Source organism: Urocampus carinirostris, chromosome 1 (assembly GCF_059441175.1).
Source record: "Urocampus carinirostris isolate Australia breed hairy pipefish chromosome 1, RoL_Ucar_1.0, whole genome shotgun sequence".
Classification (NCBI taxonomy): Eukaryota; Metazoa; Chordata; class Actinopteri; order Syngnathiformes; family Syngnathidae; genus Urocampus; species Urocampus carinirostris.
In genome coordinates this window covers 4,419,543-4,445,764 of record NC_142349.1, presented here as the reverse complement: position 1 = coordinate 4,445,764, position 26,222 = coordinate 4,419,543, and the positions used below count along the sequence as shown (strand labels likewise).

Genomic DNA, 26,222 nt, shown 5'->3' with positions numbered 1-26,222 from the left:
AATTTTTCTAAATCTTTTTTTTTAAATGCATGAAAAACAATTAAGTCTGAGATAATTTTAATCCAGTTTATGTACTGCTTGGCCTACCTTCTAGGTCTCTTGCTTCATCTAAGACATAATTGAGTGAAAATTAAAATCACTCTCATGTGCACACAGAATGAAAGACATTAAGAAAAACTCATCCTCAAACTGGAAACATCTATTGATGAGTAGCAATGTCTTTTACAAGCAATTTGTCACAATTTTTCATCCTATTATGAGTTAAAGCAGATTTCATTTCCTATCGCGGTCACACCAACTTTGTTATGAACCTTTATTGAAAAACTAGAGTGTTCCCATAAGGTAATAATTTGGACTGAACTCTGAATTATTATAGAACATGTGTGTTTATTTTTTTAAATAGTGCAGTTTTTACTCTTTGGCATCCATATTTCAGGTGACTTACTCTTTAGCTTCTGCCATGTTTAAGCAATCCTCTAATTTATCTGAGTTTCAGGCCATCATTACGTTATGGTTCAGGCTGGGCTTCTCGCTCGCTGATTTTTTCGAATTATCCATCTGTCTTTTGTTCTTTGTTTTTTTTTCTTGCGGATGATCCGCACCATAGACTGTCCCTCTTCCGCAAGGCACCCTTCTTTTTCCTTCCGAGTCCCCAAAAATAGAATATGATAACATGGGTTTGCTTCAAATTAAATTAATTTGTCAGGCCTGATTTTACCTCTAAACTCAGCATCCAAAGAAACTAATTCATAATTCCATTGACAAAATTCTGGGAGAGAGCACTGTAAAGATGATTACAAGCTGGTTTGCGTAAAAAAGATGGAAAAATTGAAGATGACTCTTTACACACTGTTTTTTAAAAGGAGTTTTATTACAAGAACATGGTATCGTTGGAAAAAAAAAATCGAACTAAAATCAAACTGAGACTAATAAAGTATTAAACAAACTTTATCAAAACAAAGCACAAAAGAAACAAGAAAACAAAAAAGACAAAGAAATGAAGCTCAAACATGATATCTGACAAAACTAGGATCAGAGTAGAACTAACCCAAGTATATGGTAATATACAACACGTGTTTTGATTCCATGGTTCATTGGAGTGGAGTTATTCAGGTAGAGCTCCCTCTGCCCAATCCTCCTCTTGAACGACCAAATGTCCCTGGCACAAACATAGTAAAAAATATGTTAAATCATAGAAGATTATTACACTGATCATTTTGTTTGTGAGTTCTTAATTAATGTACTTTCTGGACTATAATGCGCACATAAAAACCAAAAATTGTCCAGATATTTAAAAGTGCTCCTTAAAAACCGGTCCACCGTGTATACAGCAGAATATGTTGGATAAGATTGGAAATGCATATCGTAAATATTGATATGCGTTTCCATCCAAAGTTTTACAATTATACAGTATTCGAGCATCAACTGTTCAATTCAATAAACATTGCTGACCTGAATTGCAAAACATTGTATGCAATGGGAATCAAACCAGAGTAGTGGCGAAAGTGCCGACACTTTACCACTAGAACACGAGTGGTGCAAGTGACCTACGATAAGGCACACTAATTTTACTCACGGTGTCATAACACTGATTTGTAGAGTGCATTCTGATAGGTTTAACAGTGCGCCTTATTACCTGGTGTGCCTTATATACACTGAAGAATACAGTGGATAATATCGGAAATGCTTACAATTAAAGGTGTGTGTAACTACACAATGTTTATAGGTATACTCCTGTATTTGATCACTTGATAATCATCACTGTGACGGGACTCAAACCCAGGTCGTGGTGGTGAAGGCGCCAACACGTAATCACTGGACCACAAGTGGTAAAAATGACATAAGAGATGGCAAGAGAGCTTCTCATTATATAACGTTGCAAAAGATAGAAAGAGTAAAAGTATTAACAAAATACTATACATGTACATATTAAGCTGAGAGGTTATATGCAAATCATTGATTCTGGTAACGTGAGTAAAAATGGTGTGAGAATGACAGTAGCTCTAATGCCTTTGTATGTCATATTGTGTCAGCACCCCTCACTGCCACAATTTGAGTTCGATTCCCGTTGTAAACAATATTTTGCCATTCTAATCCGCGGTGCTAATCTAATTATCAACTTTTATAAACTGTAAGCGTATAGAGAGCCCAATGGATACACTGTAGCTATTACTGTACAGGCTACCTCTACTTACGAACATCTCTACATACGAATCTTTCAGGTTACGAGCAAACTGAGCGTAAAAAAAATTACCTCTAGGTACGAATTTTTTTTCAGGACACGAATACACAGATCAGTATCGTGCACGCTGCTTTTTGGCGCTCCGCAGAACTGTACCTGGCAACCAAATTCGTATGTGTGAGCGCCGGCAAGCTCTTGTGTCTACAGATTATTCTTTGTGCCCACTTCCGGTCCCATTCCCGCTCTGTAAACAGTACTGTGCTCTGCTAAATGCTAGCGATACAAAAAATGAACGATGGACCCCCAAGAACGACATCCGGATAAGTTAGAAGCAAGTAGAAAGGAAACAGAAAACTTTTTGTGGCCATTGCAACAAAGCAGGAAATAATTAAACGGTATAAAAAGGAGATGCGTATTTGTGATGTCGCCAAAAATATATGGCGGAGGATGCACCTATCATTTCATCCGCCCAAATTAAAGACATCTTTGCAAAATCTACGAAGTCTCGAAATTTCGTGGAACTTCATCACCCAGAAAAAGTTTTAACTGGTCAGGCTATTGCTAATTATGATGATGTCTGCCTCACGCATTTCCGAGAGATTGTCAAAAGCACGTCATTGGATCAGTTCTTCAAGAAACAGGACGCAAAAAAACACAGAGGACCAGTAAACTAAGGCCAGTTAAAAAGTAATAGAGTATTTTTATTATTTCCTTAATTCTTTGCTTTTTTTACATTGTGTGCCTCTTGTTTTAAGTTTTTTGTGTAGTATTGTCATTTTAACATGTATTTGTTTCATGTTCTGATGCTTTTTTATGTTTTATTTAATAAAAAAGATTTACTTACAAATTTTTTAGGTTACAAATCTACTCCCGGAACGAATTAAATTCATAAATTGAGGTACGACTATCGTCAAATTCATGTGCCTTTTAGTCCGGTGCGCCTTATATAGGAAAAACATAAGACAAAAGACTATTTTTGGGGGGCGCGCCTTAAATTGCAAAAAATATGGTAGTTTTACCAGCAATAAAATGTTTTAATGAACAGCTCTTTCAATCCATCCAAACGACCTAAAAAAAGACAACTTAATTTACTGACCTCTACGACTGATAAGCAGGCGTCCTTCGCCTCGCCCTCGGGTTCCTCTGCTTAGCGGGCTGCTCACCACAGATTGACTGGTTGTGGCACGTCTTTGTGTGACATTTGTAGTGTCTGAAAACAGAGCAACTTGTATGAAAGCAGAGCCTCCACAAAATAGCAAACATTTCCACCACGTAATTGCACACTTCCAAGCTGCTTACGATAATGATTCCCATTCAGGTAAGACAAAAGAAATGAGAAAATCTTACTGCTTAACGTGCTGAAAATTGTAGATGAATCGGGGTCCTGACTGGTGGATGGAATGGAAGCATCTTCACTCTGCTGTCCTGCAGCGTCTGTATCCAGAGAAACTTCAGCAGTTGAACTAAAAAAAAGGAAATAATTAAGGCAGGACTAAGATATAACCACGCTCACAGGTGAAAAGATTTGTCCACCGATAAGAGCTTACCCTTCTTCTTGTTCCATGAAGACTTCATCGACATCGTCACCTGGTGTTGCTATCCCAGTAGAAGCAGTTACCATGGGAACAGACTGGGATGCCATATTGTCCCCACTGTCTGAAGGCAGAGACTCTGTAAAGACCGTCACTGCCGAACAGAGAGAAGTGGCATCAGGTTATTCCTTGTTATATACCATAAATGCTCACATATTACATTCATTTAGAACTTTAAAACACAGCACTGAAATCAGGGGAGCGTCTTATATGCGCATACAACTAAATAGACGGAAGTGGGCAGAAGACCAGCAGAGCCACCCAGGTCAGCTTCTGTCTGAGCCCAGCTTGAGTCAGGCTATCTCGCAGACTCAGGTGAATTGCCTGGCCCGCATCTCAGCCTCAATTTTGTGTCCACAATGGCCCGCGGCCATGCCGTGTCCTCAAGCTCTGCCCTCCCCTGATCTTGTCATTCTGTGTAGTAAATCGGCACCGTCCCGATTGTGTTTGAGCGGGACCACATTTTATTTAATTGTGATTTAGGGCATTTTATTGCCTTTTTGCTGATAATGGGTCTCAAAGATGTGATAAAGGTAGGAAAAAGGGCAACAGTGACAATGATCGAATCAAAGAAGGAAAAAGCAGCAAATTACAAAAATGGTGTACGGGTGTCTGCTATCGAAGAACTGCTTAAATGGTTTTATCTTTTATAGTGTACATTCATATTTATTATCCACACATTCAAATAGTTGTAATTGTTTAGGTACATGTTTTATGAATATTTTGGCTAAGGACGCCATTTTTACGGACTGTAGGTAGCACTTTCAAACCCCAATTTGGGCGTAATGCACAAACAGCACGGTCTATTTTTTATTTTTTTTTCCACAAAGCCTCAGTCATCTGTCCATGCTGGCTGGAAAGGCAGAAGATTTTTTCTACTGGAGGAGCCGTCATGATTCTTTCATTTATTGCGCGCCTGGGTTTCTGTGGCACACAGACACAGATCTCTCCTCGGAGAGGCGCCGCGCAAATACATGCTCACACACAGAGCAGAGGAGGGGCGCTACCGTACAGCCTCTAAACAACACGGCACACAACTGAAAATGTCTAAACGTCAGTTAAAATTGCGCATTTTTTTTAAATAATCATTATTACTTTGCCGTGCGCTTGCGTGCCACTGGTTAAACCCTCCAGCAGTGGCACGCGTGTCATAGGTTGTAGACTCCCATCTTATTATATGTCACACATATTGCTGGTAGTCTAATAGCTCTACAGTTACACACAAATGTACAAGATAGCTCTTACTGTAGTCTCAATTTCATGTGATTTATAGTCCAGTGCGCCTCATATGAAAAATACATAGAAAAACACTTGTTTTAGGGATTCGCCTTCATTGTAAAGCACTTTGGGAGGTCTTCATTGACTTGAAAAGTGCTATATAAATGCAGACCATTTACATTTAACCCGGAGCAGCTTTTAATGCGAAAAAGACAGTATTTCTTTTATCATGTAGCTATTTTAAAGCAATTTAGGGAAAGGGTTTGTATGAAATGTAGGCTTATATGTGAGTAAACTGTGATAATAAATTCATGAACAATATGCATGTGTGCCACTCACCTGGTGCAGCCACCTGCAAAGGTGTTGTGGGAACACTTCTTCCCCCTCCATCCTCATCATGAGCAGCTAGGAAGAGCGGGGACTCATACATGCCCAATCCTAAACACAGAATAGCAGGTTGGAATGTTATGACAACATCATTTTCTTCACTTTGCCTTTGTCGAACAAAGTGTCAATACGAGCCAATTTTCCTTGAAACAGGGGGGGGGGGGGGGGGGAAGGCTAGTATGTCATTACATGGTTGGTTACTGTTTTACCATGAGATGAGATCTGACACACCGGTGTCCTAGTTTATCCAAGTATCATTTATTGAGTATTACCCCCTTGAGAGGCGAGCTGTCCTAGATCCGAGTGGGAGGCTGATGTCTGAGGGAGCAGATCTTCTGGGGGACCAAACCGAAACCTGGTGGACAGTCCTGCAACCTGGGGGGAACTAGGAAAACAGATAAAACACAAATGATGATTTTTTTTTTTAGGCACTGTAACACTGTGGTGTGCTATGATGATATTGTTATGTAAATACATCAATATTGCAAACTTCTGCATACTGTATAGCTTCAGCAAAGCCATCTGTACGGTGGGGGACAACGAGTGTAGGAGTACTCGGAACCATCCTGTCATCATCATCAAAGAAGTGTTGCTGGAATACAAAAAAAATCTCTTTTGATCATACTGGCACCACATACTATTATGTCTTCTAATATTACATCGACACAAAATTCTTGGTTGTGTCAAATGTGATCCATTCAATAATACAAAACATTTTAAATGTGATATTTTAGGTGCTACATGATTGATTAGTATTGATTAATATGCATCAGTCTAAAAAAACCTCAATCTGCATTTTATTATTTTGATAGACTTAAATAAAACAACCATCAGTTGTTTTTCTACACTGATTATACATTTTTCTTTAGATGAGAGGATCAGACTTTCTGTTCTGAAGGGTGCCTGACCAGTAAAAAAAAAAATCGGCAACTACACATTTTTAGCTATGATTTTCAGTATTATGCTTTACTATTCAGCCTAAATTAGTAACCTACCTTACACACTCATGGATAATGTTTTCTACACACATTTAGTCAAAAACAATGTGGGAAAATATTTCCCTGTTTTACATTAAATGTGTTGAAATAAACCAGTTAAGAGTTGAGGTTATTTATACACCTGTACCAACTCACCAATGCTATACAAAGCCAACACTGATTTCTAGCGGCCAGAGGTAGCATTTGTTTTTTGTTTTTTTTTTAAATAATAATAATAATAATAATAAAAATAACACCTTTTGATAGATATGACCTTGAAACTTGCTTCTTTTTTCGACGTGCTCGGAGACTTATGGCAGGCCGGACAAAATAATCCAAATGGCCAGATCCATCCCACGGGCCTTACGTTTGACGTGGCTATTCTAACTCATAAGGTTACAAAGAAAAATACCATACCATGCTCCCTATTCCTGGCGTCAGCTGTGGTCCTCGACCGACTGATGGTCGTCGGAGTTGAGAAGACTGTCGCTGGATAACACACAGAGGAACACAGCATTCATCTCAAGTTTACGAAGAGGAAATGGTAAACAATTTTTGTGGATAACGAAAAAAGAACTAAGGCATACTTGTGTGTGCGGGGGGCCAAGCTCTGAGGCTGGAGTTTGGATGTATAGTCGTGGCGGTAGGGAGTGTGGGGGCCTTCGTGGTTGGGGCAGGCGAAGCGTCAGTGAGGATGTGGAAGGGGAGGGTGTGGAGGAAGTTGGGGGCACATAGACGGTTTCTCTTTGGGCTTCCAGCTCTGTGTTGCTGCTGGCTTCACCTGGAGGAGATGGTGATGACAGACTCATTAGAAAATATCAAATTAAAGAGAAAAACAAATGTGATTTTGCTCACTACTGTGGGAAGGTTCTGGGGTGCACAGAGATTCATTGTTTTCATCACTGGTGGGCACAGACGGCTGCTGTTCCTCCTCTTCAGCATCACAGTCTTCCTCATTGCTTCCGTCGTCGTCTTTTACAACAAGGTGGATTGTGTCATCAGCACTCTCCTCATCTTCTTCATTGTCAACTTCTTCCTCTGCTACCTCCACCTTATAGAAAAAAATGGTGTGTTAGGAAGAGAGAACCCACCAGACCTACAGTAAATTAATTATCTATTAATTAAGATTAGGGGGCACCTCCTCTTCTTCATCTTCCTCTACATCCTCCTCCCCCGGTTTTTCGCTTTTGCTCTCGCGGCTTTCGCTGTCCGTGTCAATAACAATGACTTCCCGGGTCAGACCAGCCTCCTGAGGTGACGTCTGATCTGCAGGGACTGACTGGGACATGCCTTCTTCCTCGAGGTCGTCATCTTCGGCGAGAATGGGAAAATCTTCTGGAAGCTCCTGGATACCAAATACAAAGAAACAATGCAATACCACAAAAGACAAATGAACGACAGCAAATATATTTATTCAAGAGCATTGAATTATATAAGGAGATTAAAAGAGGCTCATCGACAGAAATGCAGAAACGGCAATTTTGAACAAGAAATTGACACCACTACTGTAACGGAAAGTGATACAGATTAAGCAGGCAATTAAGTATTAGGAGTGAACTGTGTCACTTTTAAATGTTAAAAAAAATCCACCCTTATTCCCGAAAAAGAAAAAAACTCATTCCAGAGCAGAAACTGGTGTACACAAAATACTTGAAAACTAGCGTAAACTGACCTGACTATTGTCAGGTGAAGCTTGTCTTTCACTTTCTTCCCTCAGTTCTTCTAGCTCCACATCCCCTTCCATCTGAAACAATTTAAAATACAAAAACACAAAATAAGTCAAATACTATAACTACATGATTCTGCTATGATGTAAGCTGAGGCAAATTCTATTGCTTTGTTTCATTGTTCGAAATAGATTTATACTTAAAAGATGCTTGATACCCCTTTCTATCCAACAGATGACATACTCACTCAAGTAGTCATTTATATCACTAGTGCGCTTACCCTTTATCCCCCTGAAATAAAATTTTCTTTAAAGAAATGCCTTTAAATTGCAACAGATTTCCTTAAAACTGCATGAAATTTGCTATCAATGAATCAAAATATAAATTTATGATAGTATAGCGGGGTCCCTTGTATCTAAACCTTGCTGATACTGTACCCGTATCAGCCACTGTTGGGAGTACTGTTATCTTAAAATACTGAAAGACTTATTTGAACTGAAATCAGGACTCATCCATCTCTCTTTTATGTATTTAGCTTATGGAACGTGAAATCTAAGAATGTGGACGCTATCATTCTTTTAACTGAAAATAAATACTTGTTAAAGACAAAATTGTTGACCATATCAAAACTTTTGGCGATGTATTAAGTGTAATGTCCCAGTAGCAGATTTTTGAACAGCTTGTTATGTGAATGGGCTTTAAGGAGATCTGTGATTTTGCATACGTACCTGCAGGGCAATGGTTTGTCTCAGTCTGAACTTTTTGGCAGTAGAAGGGGCTAGGGAACTCTCCGGTCTGATCTCCTCTTCCTCGATATCATCCTCTCTACTTCGCTTTGAACTTGCTGAAATTAAACGAAATATCATTTTACATAAGTAACGCAACAGTAAATGCACACTGTATTTCCAAACAATACCACAGTGATGCTTACACGCTCCAACAACGGCGGAGGATGTCGATGGGCGCTCTGCATCTATACTGCTGCCCACATCCTGAGAAGTGTTCTGCTGCTGAGTGGGTTGGACAAACGCTGTAGCCTGCGTGCTGGTTGGTTGCGTTAGGGGTGTAGGTGTGTTAAGATTGGAAATGACCGTGTGGACAGCAGCTCCTACTGTCATTAAAACTACAAACAGAAACATTGACACAGCTTAAGCCCAGATTCATTTGAAATTGTGTGTAAAAGAAATATTGTAACAATCAGGGGTTGTACATCTGTTCCAAGCCCAAATTCAAGCACTTTTTAAGGACTTTCAAAACCAAATTTCCAATTTGTCCCGTACCATTAAAAGAAGAAATCTGTTATGAATTAATCCATAGCCCTATTGCCTGAGGTCAACGAGGGCTGCTGGTAGAAAAAAGAACCAGAAAACCTGACAAATCTTAGGCCAAACATTAAATTTGCAGCTATCATTTACTGAATGGGGAAGAGGAAATAAAAAAGTTTTTCATAGTGTTTGCTGCCGTCTGTTTGGTCTATGTTTTATCAAATTTTCCTGTTCTTTCTCCTACCGACAGCACCCGGCTACGTTAAACCGTAGAGCTATGGATTGATTCATGATCAAAGCGCAGCCAACAGTGTCATTTTCAAGCAGACTTGTTATATTTTTCTGAATTCATTGCGTGGTCTTATGAGCTAGACAGCCGAGAAGCATGGCGACAATGTCAAGCATAGAAAAGCATTCCTCCAAAAATTCAAGCACTTTTCAAGGATTTCAAGCACCTGAACAAACTTTGAATTACCCAATCAGATATATTACAGACTTCTACTAGTAGTATTAACTTACCCTCTTGGCTCTCAGTCTGTGTGGTTGGCATTACAGTGGCAGTGGGGGTTGGCATTGGGACAGTTGCTGGGGTAACCATCGGTCGAATGCTGGCACGGGGTGTTGACTTGCTGCCAGGTGAAGGGGTAGGTTTGTTGCTCGGAGACGGAGTACTCGGAGTGGGGCGGATATTGGCCGTGGGTGGTTCAGACAGGCTGGAGCTGATAAATAAAGAATGACCTATTAGAAATAGTTAATTTTTCACATTTTTTGCATTTCTTAAAACAAAAAATAGACAATTGTCCCAAAGTTCAAGTATCCTAAAAGTTAGAGATTGACAATGAAGATAGGGAAGCATTAGACGATTCTGTCGCACTAAAAGCTGAGGTTTTATAGTAAGCGAGGTCAGTGGTCGGAAACTTTTTCTACCCAGAGATCCATAACGTCAAAATATTTAGATTTTTTTTTTCTTGTTCGGAGCGAAAGAGCCATACCATATATTTTTAGTCAAAATTCAGCAATACTCACTCTCCGGACAAAAGCTAATTTTCAGTGCATGTGTGACTTTGCAACTATCTATCCATCTACCCTGGTCATATCCCTCGAGAAGGATGACCAACAGCAAGACAAACACGTACAAAAACAAAGAAAACAAAAAAGGGAAAAAGTAGCAAAAACCATACACAAAATTTTTTGGACCCAGGACAACCAAATGCCTAAACACCCAAACAAGTTAATCACCTCGGCACCCAAGTCGGTCATGCTTTCCCTCCAGATGAAAACGGGACACAAGAAAGCGGTCATGTCACTCGGGTCAGGGTGACACAACACACTCTTCTGTTCACCAGCAGGGTACGACAGCTTTCACTGGTTTACCCCTGCCGCATCATACGGGTGCCCTGCCCATCCCTTGGAACACGTCTAAACATCCCACTATCCTTTTACAACACCTCTCCACCCATTCCTATCACCGACAAGAGCTCTAGCGTCCACTATATTTAGACCTAATTCCTGCAGTGCACTCATAACACCATCCATCTACGTCAATCGCGGCCTTACTCTTGGGTCTCCTTCCATTCACTTCTGCTCTGTAGATCCTCTTCAACATTCACTCCTCATGCATCCTCTCCATGTGTCTAAACCAACTGAGTACTCTCTTATCCACACGCTTGCTCAGTTACACTACTACTCCAGTTCTGTCTCTCACAATTTCATTTCCCTTTCTATCCAATCTTGTCACCCATAACATACTCCTCAAACACTTCATCTCAAAAACATTTAATTTCCTTCTTACTCTCTGCACCATACAACACAGTCGGTACAATCACACTCTCATAAAGTGCCCTCTTAACATCCATATTTACTCTGTGCAATACCTTGCACTCCATTCCACAACCTGCAGCCACGTCACAATCCAAGGCAGCAAGGCACTTTGCAACTAACATTGCAAAGATAGATGATTTAATAACATAATGTCCACAGTTAAGATCAATGAGGCTCATTTTGACCTTAATTTTCTTCAAATACAAAGGTTTCAGAACAAGTTGCAAACAAAGTTTTTTTGTATATATGTCACAAAAACTGCAAACAAAAATGTTTGGATGCATTTCCCTTCAGCACAGTGGGCGCGTGTGAGAGAAGCTCTGCCTACCCAATCAAATTGTTCTGTGTGCTTGGCTAGCATTTGTGGGTAATTACAGTTTGTTGTGTGGGTTTTTATGAAAAAGGTTTTCAACAGGAAACAAATTATTTATTCAGCTTCCATATAAAAGGTCTATTTAGCAATGTACAGCCAAAACGACATCTGTTGGTGTGACACTTTGATTTTAAACGGCAAGTAAAACTGTGCCCTTTAAATCCTGAACGGTTAACTTGGAAGAGTAGCTTTGGCTTTGCACAAACAAACTCAGACAATGAGACAAGGAATTGGAATGCTTTGGGGGAATTTGCATTTTATCACCGAGCCATATGTACTTCACAAGGAGAGCGATAGGTTCATGACCCCTGATCCAGGTGTTGACTTTTGACAACAATGTGGCAAACTAACATTGCAAAAATACTGATGCTGTAAAAGCATAAAGAAAATATATATGATTGCTAGAAATATAGTATTGTCCTTTTCATCCTAAAACGTTGTTTTGCGCAAGTTCTTCGGGTGTGAGGTTCATGCATGATAATGTTCATTACATACTCAATGAGTTTTGATTACTGATAATTTACTATAAACTGGCGCAGTAAGCTATGAAATACACATTTTCTATGACAAAAAAAACCCCAAAACATTAACAAAAATCAAGCAATTCTAATTTTTTAATTGCCTATGTTGACTGATCGTTGGCACATTTGTCCGGACAATTGCAGTTTGGTTTGTTTTAAGTCCGAAAATCACTTTCAATGTAAAAAAAGGTGCTTTTAAAATCTACAACAGAAACATTATTAAAATCCGAACATTTTCTTCATCTATTCTGAAAATGCTGTTGAATGTTTGGCAGCTTTGTTAATATATTACGTCTGCATTGCTTGCTTTATCTTATTGCCTGAATGGTAAAACACAGTCCTGTCAAGTTGTAGGTTTTTTTTTATCGTTTTTTTTTATATAAATAAATATGATTCAGGAAATGATTGACAGTTCAAACAGTCTCAGAATCAAATTAGACTTAGTAGGTTCAGGCAATCAATATTTGTTAAATAAAGGCAAAACAATAATTTCTGCGGTTGATTTAGTCTGTCTGACACCGACCTGCTCCTGTCCTGGACTTGATTCTTCAAAGAAATCTGTCTTTGTTCCACAGATCTGCTCTGATCAACCACCTATACACGGAAGCAAACTTTTAATAACACAACAATTGCAAATGACACTTAGGTGAAAGTTTTTTTGGTTTTTAATTGAAAAAAAAAACTTTCAGGTTGAACTACCGTAATTAATAGAAATTGCCACATGAACCTTAGAGCAACTTGGGTCTTGGAATTCCTCTCTTGGCTCAGAATGAGTTTGAGTTTCCCTCAGTTCCCGGTCAAGCCGAAGAAGTTTTCCTTCATATTGTGACTTCAAAGCTTTCATCCTTACTTCCAGCTCTTCTTTGTTCTGTTTGAGTTCTTCTACTTCCTTGCTTAGATTTGCATTTGCAGCTAAATAAGAAAAAATGAAGTTTGTATAATAGTTTAACGACTTTGTTTGGTTGTACCATAATAAGTTGAACCTACTATTCAGCTGGTTGATTTTAGTTTTGGCGCCCACAAAGGCCTTTCTAGTCTTCTCTTCTTTCTCAGCCATCTGCTGTCGAAGTTGCTCCTCCTTGTTTTTGCTCTCGTTCAACTGTAAGAAAATATTAAAATCAATTTAGATATTCTGTACAAATAGACATTCTTTTTTGAAGAAATTTAATTACTCTCCGTAATTTTAATGAAATTCAGCTTAATTTCAATGTATGTCCATCATAAAGGTTCCGGTACCTCGTGTCTGAGCTTTGCAAGCTCCTCATTTTGTGGCGGATTTGCATCAGTAACAGCACTTTCACCGCCAGCCTGGTTAGCAAGGTTTTGGGTCGCCTGTGCAACTCTGAGAGCTTCATTTGCCTGGTTTACTTCTTGCAGCTGTTCTTGCAGCCGCTTATTTTCTGTATCTTGAGTGGATATTATCTGGTGAATTGAATTTTCCTTTGAGTACCAATTCCAAATTTAATTGAAAGAAAATTGTTACCGTTTAGGTCACGCCTTACCGTATTTTGGGAGTCCACGCGGCCTTGGAACTCAGACACCTAGAGGAACCAAGCAGATCCAAAATACTGCTGCTTTTTTTTTCTCAATATTTTCAAGTTTTAGATCCAAACCAAATGGCCAAAAGATGGTTTGGGACCACTATGTAAGTGAATATGAAGCATTACAGAAAATAAACTCACCTGATTGTTTGCTTGACTCAAAGTAGTTTTAAGATTGTTCATCTCCTGTTGGTGAGTCTCCTGCATCTTTTTCTGATTGGCAATGTTTTGCTGCAGCAAATCTTTTACCTGCTGGAGCTCCTTCTGCATTCGCTGAATCTGATTTTGACGGGCTTGAGCTTGACACTGAGATGATTTTAGTTGTGTCTGTAGCTGTGATTGAGAGAGAGAGAGAGAGTTCCGAATTATTATTGTGGTTTTCACCAAATCATTTGGCCTTGTATGTATGGAGCTTTGTATTCAAATTTTTCATTTTCATTTTACAAATTTGAACAGACTTCATGAGGACAGTTGAAAATAATCAAACATAATGCAATACTTTTATAAAGCGTATTTTTTTAACACCCAGACATCTCAGAATATATATTTTTCATGCGCTCCAGCAGCAAAATACTTCACTTGTACTGTAGCCACAGTTACCCTAAGGCAGACTGGCAAAACCACTGCTGCGAGTTTGTGCCTACTCCCCTTCCAACGATCCCTCCATGGGGAATGTGCATGTCATCAGAAAATATGATTAGAGATTTTCAGTAGTAAGAATTTGATAGAATTAAAATAAGTATTCATGTAAACTAGCTAGTAATGTGAAAACACAAAACATTTTAACAGGACATGCACTACGTACCTGCTGTGTGTTTGTCTTCGATTGTTGAAAGTCTTTCTGGTTCTGTTGCAATTGTGTCTGTGTTTGGGACAATTGGGCTTGGACCTAAAAATATGAAGTAGATTCTTAAGACAAGTAAACATGTAAATATAGTAGAGGACACACAGATTGCAGCTAATGCTTAAACCCAAAATATATATTTTGTGGTTACAATACCTGGGTAAGCTGATTCTGCTTCAGCGTTAGCTGATTTTGAACCTCCTGTAATTTTTCCTTGGTCTCCTGGTTTTCCTTTTGGGCATTTAGTAGCTCCTGCTCAGAGTTTTTGGCCTGGAGAAAGCAAACCAATTTTACTGCCGTCACCACACTCAAGGATATATATAAGGATATATATATATATATATATATATATATATCCTTATATATATCCTTGAGTGTGGTGTGTATATATATATATATATATATATATATATATATATATATATATAAAATTATGACTGCATGGAACAGATATTTTGAGGGATTAAAATGTTATGCTTACTACCTGCAGCCCCTCCTTCATTGTGATTAACTCCTCTTTGGCCTTCTTCAGCTCTTCTTGACTTCTAGTGAGTTCCTGCTGGTCCACTTGACTTATTTCACCTTGGGTTTTTGTGGCTGTTTCTGCCACCAGCTAAAAATCATAAAAGGTCTCACCCAAACAGTACAATGGTATAACATGCTAACAAATGCTACAAACTGTGGTCTCACCTTATCATGTTCGGTTTTTAGCTCTTCGTACTGGGTCTTGTAACGCCGACCTATCTTTTTAACCTGTGTGATGGTCTTGTTTTTCTCTAGAATGTCATTGTTTTTTGTTGCTAGTTCTTTCTTCAGTGCATCTCTCTCTGATGTAAGGCGGGTCACAGAATCTCTAAGGTTTTTCACCTGAGACTGGGCTAAATTAGCGCCAGTGCTGGATCTGGAAAGACATTTGGTTTAATTTTCGGGCATGCCAAAGGGTTTTTTCTTTTTTTTTTAAAGATAAACTTTTCTAAAAGGGATTCACAGGCTTACAGCATACAGGCGGTAACAACAATGCTTTTTCTTTAGCGCATGTGCATTTTTCATGTTTTTTACCTGGTTAAGTCTGTCTTCAGTTTGGATGTTTCTTCGACAAGTTGGGAAATGCGCCTCTGTTGAGCTTCTCTTTCTGCAGTAAGTTTTTGCTTTTCCTCAACATCACCATATTTCTGTTGACTAAGGAGTTGCTAGAGAAAAGGGGATCAAACAAAAATGTGTTTTTCATGTCCAAAACAAGGAATAGAAGCTCAACTACCACGAATATTTCGCAGCACACAAATTAATTACCACTTTTAATATGCAACACATTTACTATGCAGGATAATGGACACTCAAAAACAGCAACACACGGCACTAAACACTTACCTCAACTTTAGCTTTCAAGTGCTTAACATCATCTTCTAACAACTTCTTATCAGCCTGCAGTGAGCCATTTCTGTCAGAAAGATGAGATAATGACTCATGTAACGGGCTAATGTTGGTCTCCAGCTTCTTCACCTGATCGAAGAAAAAAAATGACATAAGAATGTAACTGAAAATAACACAAAACACAGATTCATTTTGTTCATAAGACTATAGAGTCCATCATAAAGTTACAATGTGATTTTAGCAACTGTTTTTTCTAAAAGAGATGGATAAATTGTAACAGGGGTATACATTAAACAATGAATGCTGGTCTTATGATTTGCTTTTGCAATAATAATAAAAACACGTACAAACATTCTGTAACCCTAGTGAGAAACAGTGTTTCAGAAAACAGATGATGTATGAACATGAAGCAAAAGGTGAGCTTACTTTTGCCTGCGTTTGCTGCAACTCCTGCTCCAGTTTCGCTCTCTCGGCTTTTAGCATCTTGATTGTCTCTTGGAGAGTACTGATATTCCCCATGTTCTTCAGCTGAGCTTCTTTAAGACCCAGGGCCTTCACTGTGGTCTGAAAGTATACCAAGATATGTGTTAGTGTCCATTCATTGAACAAAAAAGTTGTTGCTCTATCCTGCCATTAATGTCCTACCTGCAGCTTCACTCTCTCAGCATTAAGAACTTCCTGGAGCTGTTTAAGTTCTCGGTTCTGGTGTTCCACTCGCTGTTTGTAGCGTAGCGCTTCTCCCTCTGAGGCCTCAGCTCGAGCCATAGCAATCTCCTTTTCCTTTCGAACAAACCTACACCATTGATCAATTTTTCACATTCAGCTACTAGCCATTACAAATAAATAACTCTGCCCGACTCATGCCATTTCTTCCTCAAGCATCCTTCCAAGTGTAGCAATACCCAAACTTACCTCAGAATTTCTTGTAACTGCTCAAGCGTTTTCCCTTCCTCGGTGAATGACAAGTCAAGCTGTTGCTGTGGTTGCTTTTGACGACACCTTGCAGCCATTTCATCCATTTGTTCATGCAGGAGAGCGTTCTGTTTTACCAGCTCTTCGCAGCGCAGACTCTGACTAGCCAGTTCATCCTTGAAAAATCAAATAGCATGAGTGACGCAAGAACAAAATATTTTTTTCTATAGTGCAAAGGGTTTGTTTGTTTTTGTGTTAAAATTTAGAGTTATTCATCCCACCCTCAGCTGTTTCTCCAAAATATTCCAGGCTGTAGTTTTTTCCTGTAAAAGTGAGTTGGACGCATTCAGTTGCTCCTCTATAGCACTTTTCTTCGCTGCCTCTTGTTGCAATGTTTTCTTTAACTCCTTAAGGACTTCCACATCTGCTGCATGAAGCATCAATTCCCGTTCATATTTTGCTTGAGCCTCACCAGCTTGCTTTGTCTAAGACAGAAAATACATTATGCAACATTTTGCATGAGTAAAAACAGAATTGAGACAGATATACACAGTTTAACTACACTTTTCCTTAGGTAAATTGATTTTTCTGTTGACATACTTGTACCATTAATACAATTATATCCAATAGAAAGTTATGACCTACAAAATATTATAGGATAATGAAAAAAAACTAAACACTGTTAGTGTTTCAGATTAGAAAAAAGAAAATATTGCGACAAGGTTTACAAACTGTTGGCCAGTTCTATTAAACAATTATTATTATCATCGGTTCAGTGTCATGGCAACAGTCCCACTGAATGCTCAAGTCCAGTGGAGTAGTCTCACTTTGTGTGCCAATCTTCTTCCTGAGTCTCACAAGAAAGGACGCTTCTCACACTTGACAACAAATGATGTAAGATATGATAAATTGTTTATATGAATGATAGAGGAAGCGTTCAAAGTTATTTTCGGGATGGGTCTCTTTAAGCCTTTGACGTCATCATGTCAGTGTCATCCTTTTTTTCCTTTTTAGGTGATACTGTATGTTAATTTTTTGATGTGATGTTGTTTGCAAAATGATTATAAAGAAAAGAATAAACGGGAAAAAAAAAATACAATATGCAATGGGTACTGCCAAAGACAATAAAAATGCATAAAGCCCATTTGGATTGCTGTTAGGAAGAAACTCATTTGAGGTTGAAAAAAACTTAAATTATTGACCTGCAGCAGGCTCTCCTGTATGGCTTTTTGCTCCAGGGTGACAGCTTTAGCAGATCTCTCTAGTGCCTCCTGCTGCTCGACTTGGCTGGCTCTTAGACTGCGATGCAGGTCACTAACCTGCAAAAGAAAATATAAAGATATCTTAAAATAATTGAAAATAACTATAGTTATTCTATATCTTCATAACCAATGTAAAACAGCCCACCATTCTATAAAAACCTAAGCAAAAATATTTTGACTGACATACCTCAAAAGTATGAAAAACAGTCAGAAAATTACAAAATAGTAAGGTATTCCATGAACCTTGCGTTTGAAATATTAAAAAAAAAAAACATTTTTGTTATTTGTACTTTTGTGTAACCTACTTGTTTCTCAAGTGTATCTAAAGCCCTGCGTTTCTCCTCTTGCGCTTGCTGAGTATTTTTCTCCACTTCCAGTATTCTGTTTTCCATCTGCTTCTGAATGTCTTCTGACTCCTTAAGCCTCAACTCAAGTGGAGAACGTTGCTGAAGAGACATCAAAACAAGGTAAATGCACACAAGTTTTTTTTTTATAAACAAATGGGAGTTAATTTACCTCTTTCTCATTCTTCAGACTGTCTTCCAAAGTCAGTACCACACCTCTATACTGCTCAACAGTAGCATTAGCATTTTTAAGCTGCTCTGTTAATTTGCTATTTTCTTCTTCTGCAGCACTCAGATTACTTTTGAGCTCATCCAGCTCAGAAGTATTAGTTTGCTGAGTGGTTTGAACTGGAGAGCGCACTGAAAAGATATCATTAGGAAAATATTTAAAAACTGTATTGACTAAAACACAAAATTATTTTAATCAAAGTAGGGGTAACTACCAATTTGATCGCGATTCTTTTAACATATTAAGAGGGCAAATTTTCCTCAAAATATCAAGTGTACTGTATATGAAATGCTATAGAAAGACATACATTAGTGCACTGATCTAATGCTAAGAATACATTAGTGCACTGACCTTAATGATTAACCTAATTCTGTTTAAAAAAGGAAAGAAAAAGGAAAACTGAATAGGAAGCTTACTGGAGACGAGATTTCCATTTTTATGAGATCCCAATCTTGTTAAACGTCTTCAGAATCTAATATGATCATATCACTCACCCCAAATTCAATGAGAACCCACCTCTGACAGGCGTTCTAAGAACCCACCTCTGACAGGCGTTCTAAGAGTTGTCGCTCTGGTAACTGGTGTGCTGACACCGTCAGATGAATTTGAAGCTAGTTGAGCTTTCAGCGCCGCCACCTGCTGTTCAGAATTTTTCAACAGCTCTCTTGTTTTCTGCTGCAAAGTGTTTTGCATTTGAAGTTGTTTTTTAGCTTCAACCAACTGAGCCTAGATGGGGGAAAATAGGAAATTGATTTACAAAAATTCATTAATATCAACCTTTTAATCAGTAGCTTCAAAAATGCAAGGTTATGTACATCCATATTGCGTCCAAGGGTATGTCTTTGGGCTACTTCATGCTCCAGACGAGTCTTCATTGAGGCCAGTTCCATTTCCAGATTCTCAATCTTACTGTTCAACCGATGACGAATGTCTGCATCTGTATGTTCCATGGTTAACTACACAATTGTAAGAGTGACAAGAAGGGAAAACATATTTAATTGGGACATAATAGTTGGGTTTTGATGTAACAGCTACGTATTTTCTCAAAATTGTTCAGAAATTTGCCACACTGCAGCACAACTGTGGGGCTAGTTGTGAGACAGAACTGCATACAAAAACAGAACCAACCCCAAAAAATTACTTCGGTGCTATTTAATCAGAGCTCTGACATCATTTGGTAAGACGCCCAGAGAAAAACAGAAAAATAGTACATTTGACAAAAAATGTCCAGTCTTTTACTTTTTAATGTAGCTGCCAAGTCTTAAGTATTTTTACATCATAGCATTAAAACAGTATTCCAATTAATATTGCATTTGTAGACCAACATTTCAGCCACATTTCACAACTTGCAGAATAGCTGTAAGGCACTCAGGCTCGACTAGATGATTGGCATTTTTACCAATAGAGGAGGAAATGTGACAAAGAATATTAAAAAGAGGAACACTACCTGTATGGTCTTGAGGTTGGTGAGTAGTAGGTTTTGGTTACGTTGCTCCGCCAGCATGGCTTCTTTTTCTCGATTGAGTCGGCTTTCTGCTTGTTTTAACAGGTCTTTCTCTTTACACAAGTTCTCAACACGCACCTAAAGACAAATTTTATGTTTTTCAATTACAGTAACAATTGAGAGCAGTGACATGAAACTGGGTACGTGATAGGTAGACCCCTCTCCAAATGGAATAATAAATAGATCCAAGCAAATCGGCGATCGTAAAGTTAAATCGGACACTCACCAAAACTACAAATTTATTGCAATTGACGATTTAGAAGTTGTCTAGAGTATTTCCCAATATTGGGAACTTTGTATAAAATGAAAAAATTTCTGTCGTGAATGGCGTTGCTCCCACCTCCTCAAGAGCCAGTTTTTCATTAGCTTGCCGCAGGTCCTGGGCCATAGTGTGGATGATGTTCTCCTGACGTTGGACAGTGGCAGATATTTTCTGGTTCCTCTCTTGAAGAAGTAAGGTCTCCTTACGCAAGGCTGTGACACTCTCTTGGAGCATCTCATACCTGTAATTAAGATGCAACCAAAAAATAATTTGCCATTATATAAAATACTGGATTTAATCATGTAAGCTCTTTTTATCACAGTGATGTTTTGATCACACCTCTTGTTGCTGAACTCCAATTGAGAGGTCAATTTGGCATTACTGGAGCGGACCTCATTTAGCTGCCGCTGTAGTTTGTCATGAGATTCAGTCAACATTCTGTCGTTCTCTGCCTTTTCTTTCTTATACAATGTGAAGGCATCATTAAGCTGGAGGAGAAAAACACACAGTGACTTAAATAAACAGATGCTTAATTTTAAAAATATTTACAACAGCATTTCAGGAGTCTATTGGACTGACTTGTTTCAAAGCAGCTTTAGCTTGTGCAGTTTGCGCAGCATCGGCAGTCGCAGCCCTTTGAGGTGCAGAACGAGTTACTGGGGCTGAGGTTCTGGTGGGAGGAGGGTACACAAAATCTGGCAAATGAGGAGCAAAATTTTATTAACTCACGTTGAGCAACTTTTCGTGTAAAATGTTCCTCATACTGCATTCCTTAAAAAAATCTAAAACAAGGTTTGTAATGTCACCTTGAGAGGGTAGGCTAAAGCCAGTGCTCTGTGTTAGCAGCGCTTTGAACATGTCTCTCTGTCTCGCGTTAGAATCTGCAAGTTGCTTCTGTTGGTTCAGATGCTCTCTCAGCTCCTCTACCTCCTTCTGAAGTTTATCCACACTGGTCTCCAATTCTGACACACTGGGAGGGTTCAGACAGGCAAAGGATGTAGTATAATAAAGTAATTGCATTGATGTTAAGCAGATTGCTTACTACGCATGACTTGTTCAAAATGAGGACGACGAACAAAATTATAAAGATGGCCAAAGGCGTAAAAAACACTTTGCAATTTTACTTAAAATACCATTGTGATATGGGCAAACATAGAGCATTCATACAGGAATTTGACACATAATACTTCAATTGCATAATTACCGTGCTGTTACTGCAAATGTTTTCTGCCGTGTGTTCTCTTCTTCTAGCTTCTTCAGCTTTTCCTGCAGGCTTCGATTTTCTTTAACAAGCTCATCAACACTGCGGAAGGAAATCTCTTTTGGCCTAGTGACCTGTCCAGCAATATTAGAGGAATTTACATCATCTTTGGTCACCCGATTACCGCGGGCTTCTTCAAGCTCAATAAGCAGAGCACACACCTGGAAAAAAATAAAAAGTAATATCACTTAATTTAACAGAAAGTGTTGAAAAATAAATTGTTCCTTATGTTACATTTCTTGGTTATTTTAATGTGTATGTTGTACAGGCAAGTTAAAGTACTTGTGCAGATGTATCGTCCAGGACTCTTTCTGTTCTCAGCTTCTCCTTTTCCAGATTGTCACAAAGCTGCTTGGCATCACTCTTTTCTTTCTGCAAACTGTAGATCTCCTAATAATAACACATGTAGTATGAAATTAAGTTACATAAATTCTATCAAAATGTGAAATGCATTGAATATTAATGTCTCTTCTCTGACCGTCCGAGCTTGTTCCAGTTTTTTCCACAGAGATGCCATTGAACTTTGCATAGTTTCATACTCCTCCCTCTGACTTCTGAGAACAGGTGCTTTGGATTCCACCTCTTGGATAATGTCCTCTAGCACCTTGTTCAGCCTTCTGGTCTCCTGCTTCTCCAGTTGCAGCTGAGTCTGACACTCAGAATAAGCATTATACAGCTGAAAGCACACAAAACAAAACAGATTGGCAATAAGTCAAAAGACTTACTTTAAACAGTGAATATCAAAAGGTGGCAAAATATCAACTTTGATATCTTAATGTTTGCTTTGATTCATTCATGAAAGCAATAAAAAGAAATGAAGATATTTAAAAACTATTGGTGGGCAAAACCATGAAGCACTTTTATTTTGGATCAAACATATAAATCTAACGAAAAGCACAATATAAAAATGTAGTTTGTAGGTGTGGATCCAATCACAATTTTGACAACCATTTGATTATTTTTAGGTTTTATTAACATTAATAAAATTTAGTTTCTCTTGTTGAATAATTTCCGATGATACATTCTGTCATATAATAAATCTAAGAACCTATAGAGGACACAATCATGACTTTTTATATGTAAACCAGAAAGGTGGTTATACACATGCTTGTTTTGTGTTCCACTCACATCAAAAAACTTCATTCCAGGTTTAACAATGGCAGCTATGGCAGCTGCAGATGGACACATGGACTCCAGCTGTTCCTCAGTCAGGGACGGCGCACCTGAAGAAAAACAAACTATTGCTGTATGGTTCACTTCAATACACACATATTTTTCTTAATTAGTACAAAAACAGCATGGCACCTTTTCCACAGGCAAGCAAATGTTTGAATGAAATAACGCAAGGAACGGGGTTATTTTTCTTACAGCAATATTTAGAAGAGGCCTTCAACATGGAATTTTCCAACTCCTTCTCCATTTTTTTGAGCTTCTCTTGAAGTTCTGCCTCTACTTGGATCTTTTGCTGCTGTGCATCAGACATTTTCTTTTCCAGCATTTTGTTAGCTGCCAGTAGACAAAGGCAGGGATAAGGCGGAGGGAGTAAGTAACACACACAAAAAGGTTTTTTTTACATTTTCAAGCTGAGGCAGTTAAAGTCCAAGAGAATATAAAGGTTATTCAATAAGATACAAAAAAATAATGAGGTTGCATTTTAAGACAATATGTGTCAGTCCAGTTCAAGCCTAGTGTTCCATAAATGTATTCTAAAGTCAAAGTTTGTATATCCACTGTGGGCCATATGATGAACCGGCATGTCTAGAAAATAGATTGTGTTGTTTTTTTTATTCATTAGGTGCATGAGGAGGGGCTAGCGCTGTGGCAGAAATGTGTGTGCCTGGTTTAAAACGAACCAATGACAAGCTTAGAATGGCTGGAGCATTACAAGGTTTTTGCTGTTAGGATTTCGTCACACTAGTCTTCGAACCTTTGAGGCGGAAAATTTCAGCCAATTCAATAAGTGAGGCGACCAGCTGTGCGATAACATTGTTATAAAGTCAGGAATTTTTAAATTGAAAGAATAATCTGGGGGAAATGAAGTCCAACCTTCCGCAGTGTTTTTCACTAATTTGCCGAGTTCTTCAACTGCTCTGCTTAGTTCCTGATTTTTAGTTTCCATGTCACCTGCAACACCCTGGAAAATTGTGTGTTGAAAGACATACAGTATAAAAGATAGAAAGTGCAAGGAATATGGTAGATAGGAAACTATTTTTCAAGCTTCTACTAACCTTGTAAAGAGAAGACAATTTGACATGAGCATTGAGTTCATTCCTGTATTTCTCCTCCATGGTAGTCAGTTCATCTTTAGCCTTAAAGGGAATGAAAAATGTCTGCCATTTTGTCTTTCAAACACTTTGTGACATTTTTTCTCTTTTTTTTGGTAGTGTTTTCCAAAGTATTGAATGCTTCATCACCCCCACTTGTTTCAGAACCGGACATTTAATTTGGATAGTATGATATGAGCACATTTCAATAAATTACAGATCGGAAAAGTAATGGCTTTTCCAGTAACCTTTTTATGCAACCAGAAACTAAACATTTAATACATGGTAATTCCAAGGGCAAAACTGACATATCATTTCTTTACCTACCAATATCAATTGGTTGTTGAGGTCTTCAGCTTGTTTGTGCTGGCTTTCACTGGCTTGTTTAAGGGAACTAACTTGGCCTTCTAGTCTGGTCACCTTGAAGAAAAATAAATAAATACTACGGTCACTGACAACACGTTCATAAAAAACCTGTGCGCTACCTGCTCGGTCTTGCTCTTCAGACTGCCCTGGAGCTCCATAATCTCTTTGCCGGTTGTTCGGTTATTGTTCAGCATTTCCTCAGTTTTGGTTTTAAGTTCCGCAGATAACCACTCAATTTTCTTATCCAGCAACTCTTTTTCCTGTCCCATTCGCTTCTCCCTGTGCTACAGGAACATGCACAAACAGGAAATTGAAGAGGACAAATTTGTACATTTTTAACATGGTCTAAGTAAACTTCTGGTTTCATCTGTGCCTAAAAATATACATTAACTTACATAATGGAACGTAAGGCTAGTGTTGTATATGATTAGGAGGCCATGTAATTACCTTGATTTGTAATTTGAATCATTATGAATATTTTGTTTGTTTTGCTTTCAGGTGTCAAATTTTCAATAAAGCTGGAAATCAATTTTGTCGCTAGCACAATTGAAATCTGTATAATCAGTTCCATTCTCTATTCCACCCAGACAAATAATCAGTTAAAAGAAAACCTGAACAGAAGCCTCAGAGGACTGGATTTCATCCAGCTTTAACTGCAACTCCATTTTGACCTTGCTGGTCTCCACCAATTTTTCACTCAGGCGTTTTACATCCTCTATAATAAACAAAATTATAAGCAATCATTCAGGTTTAAAGTGACGGCTGTTAATGCAAAGGACTCATGCTAATGATCTTTTCTCTCATACCATTCAGGTTCTCCACCTCTTGGTTCCTCTTCTCAAGCAGCCGTGCCAGCTCTTTTTTTTCTGCCTCAATCTCATACTTAGGTATGGGCTGCTGCATTCAATCATGCAATAAATTAGATAAGATTATTGTTACTTTAATGACACACATTTCCTTAACTCATTATCGCACAAACCTGCTGCTGGGTTTTATCATCAACATCTGGTGTATCTCCATCAATTCCCTTTAGAACACTGAGCTCTTCATCTGTGCAGGGAACAAAACCTTATGATTGAAACGTTAGATTTGGGGAATTTTGCAGAGATAAAAGTCACCAGGGACAGAATGAATTCCTTTGAATTGAGTCGTTGCTACCAAATCGAGTAGTTTAGTTAAATGCACATCAGACAACTCACGTAATTTTTTGTTTTCTTCCTTCAGTGTCTGCAGATCTCGAGTGGCAGACAGGGTCTGCTCCTGACTCTCTCCGAGTTTCTTCTCAATGTCAAAGTACTGTTGTTCTGAAGAAATAAACATAGTGAAAAATGAAGCACACAAAAGTAATCGATAATAGTAATTACTAATGAAAATACGCATTAAATGACCACTGTATGCCCTCATATACAGTGTACACATCGTTAATACATTTCAGGGCCGAATTAAAAACTTCAAACAAAACCTATAGCCAAAGTTAGCATCGTTGCTAATGTTAGCAGGTGATGGTGGAATTTGCAATAGTGTACTTTTTTGAATATTCTCTAAGGGGAAAATTCGAAAGACTGTGAATTTTGTCTCACGTTTTTTTAATAATATTAAAGCAAATCTAAAACTCAACGTAGAAAAGCAGTACGCACCACTATCCGCTTTAAATCGCTCTTGTTGGGTCCTAAGCTCTTCATTGGCATTCTGTAGATCTGTCACAAACTTTTCTAGCTTGTTTTGAACACCTTTAGTAAGTTTGTTCAACTCCACCCGTTCTAGCACCTGCAGCAGGACAGCCGCCATATCCTAACAATATTCTAAATACCTTTATTAATGCACCCAGACCAACATGAATCCATAACTTGTAGCGGTAGCTAGTTTTAAAAGGTACCCGTCGGTATCACACTGTACCCGGAAGTTAATTTTACACTTCACAATAATTGTCACAATACCTCGTGCCACTTGAATGCAGTATGCTCTGGTGTATTCACAATTTTATATTATCTAATAATTATTTAATATAATATTTACACGTTTTTATCATATTTTTTTCACATTATTAAAATGCAGCATT

At 38.4% G+C, this 26,222-nt stretch overlaps 1 protein-coding gene across 2 annotated transcripts; it reads right to left on the bottom strand.

The window, feature by feature from the left end:
* Positions 1-852: 852 nt before the first annotated feature.
* LOC148373303 (nucleoprotein TPR-like) lies at positions 853-26,011 on the bottom strand. Of its 2 annotated transcripts, none has more exons than XM_088344448.1 (55): positions 25,801-26,011; positions 25,363-25,467; positions 25,143-25,213; positions 24,970-25,060; positions 24,775-24,878; positions 24,283-24,447; positions 24,125-24,217; positions 23,762-23,842; positions 23,580-23,667; positions 22,902-23,039; positions 22,662-22,756; positions 22,012-22,209; positions 21,816-21,923; positions 21,477-21,694; positions 21,079-21,242; positions 20,852-20,967; positions 20,612-20,760; positions 20,351-20,513; positions 19,954-20,088; positions 19,322-19,462; positions 19,049-19,232; positions 18,450-18,637; positions 18,239-18,379; positions 17,874-17,990; positions 16,953-17,156; positions 16,672-16,847; positions 16,405-16,552; positions 16,186-16,323; positions 15,757-15,888; positions 15,448-15,578; positions 15,079-15,289; positions 14,873-15,001; positions 14,545-14,658; positions 14,350-14,433; positions 13,686-13,877; positions 13,506-13,544; positions 13,240-13,425; positions 12,991-13,102; positions 12,731-12,915; positions 12,527-12,597; positions 9,808-10,007; positions 8,955-9,146; positions 8,752-8,867; positions 8,029-8,100; positions 7,495-7,701; positions 7,212-7,407; positions 6,944-7,137; positions 6,774-6,845; positions 5,880-5,971; positions 5,652-5,764; positions 5,332-5,430; positions 3,730-3,868; positions 3,530-3,645; positions 3,279-3,392; positions 853-1,159 (listed from the first exon to the last, which is right to left on the bottom strand). In XM_088344448.1, the coding sequence occupies exons 1-55, from the start codon at positions 25,949-25,951 to the stop codon at positions 1,110-1,112; spliced, it is 7,428 nt and encodes a 2,475-aa protein (XP_088200574.1). In that variant the 5' UTR covers positions 25,952-26,011; the 3' UTR covers positions 853-1,109. The 2 variants fall into 2 exon arrangements, with proteins under 2 accessions (XP_088200574.1, XP_088200654.1); XM_088344528.1 differs by having other exon boundaries at positions 24,970-25,057.
* Between the last annotated feature and the right edge of the window lie 211 nt (positions 26,012-26,222).

What these genes read in the sequence shown, in the direction of transcription:
- LOC148373303 (XM_088344448.1), bottom strand. Translation starts at nt 25,951, where the DNA reads ATGGCGGCTGTCCTGCTGCAGGTGCTAGAACGGGTGGAGTTGAACAAA. An exon ending in AGTGAAAAACACTGCGGAAG is followed by an intron (nt 23,040 to 23,579) that starts GTTGGACTTCAT and finishes GTCTACTGGCAG; the next exon opens with CTAACAAAATGCTGGAAAAG. An exon ending in CGCCAGGAATAGGGAGCATG is followed by an intron (nt 5,972 to 6,773) that starts GTATGGTATTTT and finishes TTTGTATTCCAG; the next exon opens with CAACACTTCTTTGATGATGA.